This window comes from Mchenga conophoros, linkage group LG23, assembly GCF_057382185.1.
Source record: "Mchenga conophoros isolate Kocher_MC1m ecotype Shallow Benthic linkage group LG23, M_conophoros_male_GT1.1, whole genome shotgun sequence".
Taxonomy (NCBI): Eukaryota; Metazoa; Chordata; class Actinopteri; order Cichliformes; family Cichlidae; genus Mchenga; species Mchenga conophoros.
Genome location: NC_140547.1, coordinates 43,651,671 through 43,655,406, shown reverse-complemented (window position 1 = coordinate 43,655,406; position 3,736 = coordinate 43,651,671). Strand labels below are relative to the sequence as shown.

General features: G+C 45.3%; 1 protein-coding gene across 1 annotated transcript; it reads left to right on the top strand.

Annotated features, from left to right (window-relative positions):
* Window positions 1-206: 206 nt before the first annotated feature.
* On the top strand, window positions 207-3,068 carry LOC146548027 (uncharacterized). The gene has a single exon (XM_085265088.1). The coding sequence runs from the start codon at window positions 311-313 to the stop codon at window positions 2,645-2,647; it is 2,337 nt and encodes a 778-aa protein (XP_085121214.1). The 5' UTR covers window positions 207-310; the 3' UTR covers window positions 2,648-3,068.
* Window positions 3,069-3,736: the final 668 nt, after the last annotated feature.

The window sequence follows — 3,736 nt, the reverse complement described above, 5'->3', positions numbered from 1 at the left end:
AGCAAGCACGTGTGCGCATGCGCACATATTAGAATCCCTTCGATCGCTTCTCATATGTGCGCATGCGCACATATTAGAATCGCTTCGATCGCTTGTGACGTGGTAACTTTGCTTTGATCCTTTCTGACGTCATAACTTTGCTTTGATCCGAAAACCTATAAATAGGAGCGCTCACCTGTTACTTTATGCTTAACGGACGTTGACCTGCAGCAACTAAAACCCTTTTGAGAAGATTTGAGAGCAATTTACGAGAGAAACCAAAACAAGTTCAGTTTTGTTTCTCACCAATTCACAGCGCAAACTTTACACCATGTCAGCCAACCCATCCTTCGGCTCAGATGAGCTTGGAATATCTAAAGGGACCATTTTGGGAGATCACCACATGGTGGAGGCTTTTCTTGGAGAAGGAAGCTTTGGTGTTGTAACCAGATGTCGCGATACAAAAAACAACAAAACTGTTGCTGTTAAAGTCAACAAGAGTGACCCTGAAATTCTGCTCCAGGCAAAACTGGAAATTTTCATCCTGGAGCAGCTACGACGCTTGGATCCAGACAGGTGCAACATCGTCGAATGGAACGGCTATTTCCTCGATGGAGAGCGCATTTGCCTGAATTTTGAACTCCTCGACCAAAGCCTGTCAGACTACATAGGGGACCGGAATAACCGAGGTCTCCCAATGAGAGAAATCAGGCCAATTTTGAATCAGCTCGCAAATGCTCTATTCCACCTGGGTTCTGTGGGAATAGTGCATGCTGACCTCAAACCTGTCAACATCATGGTTGTGAACCGCAGTGAGTCTCAAGTCAGAGTCAAACTCATAGACTTTGGCATCGCATGTAACACCTCTGCAGTGATTCCTGGTGACTGTGTGGGGACAATTGGTTATTGTGCACCTGAGATTATGCTTGGCACTCCATATGATGAAGCAATTGACATGTGGTCTCTAGGGCTGGTAGCTGTGGAGCTTGCTACAGGGGTGCCTCTCTATCCTGGGGAAGACGATTATGACGTTTTGAAATTCATAATTGAAACCCAGGGTCAGCTACCAGATCATCTCCTAGAGTCTGGCTTGTACACTGACAGCTATTTCATCGAGGATAACCACAAGGAACAGCGCTGGACATTTAAGACCCCAGAACAATTTCAATACGAGACAGATTATCGATCCAAGGAAACTCGATCGATAAAACTTAAGTGTCTCGATGACCTCGAACAACTGCTGAAAGTTAGGCGAGGATCGGAAAATGGCCAAACATTATTTGTAAGGCTAATCAAAGAAATGTTGGCCTTGGATGCAAATCAGCGCATAACACCCTCGGAGGTTCTGAAGCATCCCTTTTTCCACCCTGGCCTCTCAAGGACAACCCCCTGCACTGACATGAATAGTACAGGGGGAGAACTCCTTGTGCTCTCTCAGCAGCCTTCAAGCTGGAAAAGTCATGGATTGCAAAAATTCAGCTGCAGTTTCCAAAACTCAGTTGAATTTCCTCAAAAAGGAGACATCAACACCTCAGCCAACCCATCTGCCTCTGAAGATGATCTTCAAATAACGGAAGGGACCATTTTAGGAGATCACCACGTGGTAGAGGCTTTCCTTGGAGAAGGAGGCTTTGGTTTGGTAACCAGATGTCGCGATACAAAAAACAACAAAACCGTTGCTATTAAAGTCAACAAGAGCGACCCTGAAATTCTGCTCCAGGCAAAACTGGAAATTTTCATCCTGGAGCAGCTACGACGCTTGGATCCAGACAGGTGCAACATTGTGGAATGGAACGACTATTTCCTCGATGGACAGCGCATTTGCTTGAATTTCGAATTGCTTGACCAAAGCCTGTGGGACTACATTGGGGACCGGAATAACCGAGGTCTCCCAATGAGAGAACTCAGGCCAATTTTGCATCAGCTCGCAAATGCTCTGTTCCACCTGGGTTCTGTGGGAATAGTGCATGCTGACCTCAAACCTGGAAACATCATGGTGCTGAACCACAGTGAGTCTCCCGTCAAAGTCAAACTCATAGACTTTGGCCTCGCATGTCCTGCTTCTGCAGTGATTCCTGGTGACCGTGTGGGGACAATTGGTTATTGTGCACCTGAGGTTATGCTTGGCATTCCATACGACGAAGCAATCGACATGTGGTCTCTGGGGCTGGTAGCTGTGGAGCTTGCTACAGGGGTGCCTCTCTATCCTGGGGAAGACGATTATGATGTTTTAAAATTCATAATTGAAACCCAGGGTCAGCTACCAGATCATCTCCTAGAGTCTGGCTTGTACACTGACTGCTACTTCATCGAGGATAACTACAACAAACAGCGCTGGACATTTAAGACCCAAGAACAATTTCAATACGAGACACATTATCGATCAAAGGAAACTCGATATATAAAACTTAAGTGTCTCGATGACCTCGAAAAACTGCTGAAAGTTAGGCGAGGACCGGAAAATGGCCAAACATTATTTGTAAGGCTAATCAAAGAAATGTTGGCCTTGGATGCAAATCTGCGCATAACACCCTCGGAGGTTCTGAAGCATCCCTTTTTCCACCCTGGCCTCTCAAGGAGAACCCCCTGCACTGACATGAATAGTACAGGGGGACAAAACCTTGTGTTCTCTCAGCAGCAATCATCGTTTGGGTGGCCAGAATTCTAGGGGAGCTAGAAATTCTTGTGGAAAAAAAGCCCAAAACAATAACATCAACAAAAAAAAGCAATGAATGTGGTCTTAAACTTGGGCACAATTTGGCTTGAAATCCATCAACTAATCTCTCAATATTCAAAGCGGAGCAGCAGACAACTTACCATCACATCAGTCCTTCAATCAGACCTACAACAAACGTCTTCAGTCTCTCACCCCAACCGGTCGCAGCAGATGGCCGCCCCGACCTGAGCCTGGTTCTGCCGGAGGTTTCTTCCTGTAAAAAGGGAGTTTTTCCTTCCCACTGTCGCCAAAGTGCTTGCTCATAGGGGGTCATATGATTGTTGGGTTCTCTGTATGTATTATTGTAGGGTCTACCTTACAATAATACATACAGCCTTGAAGTGACTGGTGATGTGATTTGCTGCTGAATCAATTCGGAACTAATTGGAAATCTGGATATTAATTAAATAAACCTGCTTTGAGCATCAATTAATTGTTGTTTGAAATTCTTTATAAATATATAAATATAGTGCCACTCTTCTACTGTTTAAATTGCAACTGTTTAAAACTGACTAATTTATTCATACACTTGAGCATAAACACACGCACAGTAAATGGCCTGTACTTGTACAGCGCTTTACTTAGTCCCCAAGGACCCCAAAGAGCTTTACACTACATTCAGTCATTCACACATTCACACACTGGTGATGGCAGCTACATTGTAGCCACAGCTGCCCTGGGGCGCACTGACAGAGGCGAGGCTGCCGGACACTGGCGCCACCGGGCCCTCTGACCACCACCAGTAGGCAACGGGTGAAGTGTCTTGCCCCGGGACACAACGACCGAGACTGTCGGAGGCGGGGCTCAATCTGGCAACCTTCCAATTACAGGATGAACTGCGAACTCTTGAGCCACGATTGACCTATATACACATATACTTTACAGTACTAGTCAGTGCTTACATACTAGTTCTTTTCCCTACTTTTTCATGCTTACTGGTACAAATGCCTGTTACTAGAGTTAAATGCTATCAATGTATTCTCACAGTTATGGAACTGTACAAATGCATACAAAATAACGCTCACGTAAACATAACTGTGC

What these genes read in the sequence shown, in the direction of transcription:
- LOC146548027 (XM_085265088.1), top strand. Translation starts at nt 311, where the DNA reads ATGTCAGCCAACCCATCCTTCGGCTCAGATGAGCTTGGAATATCTAAA.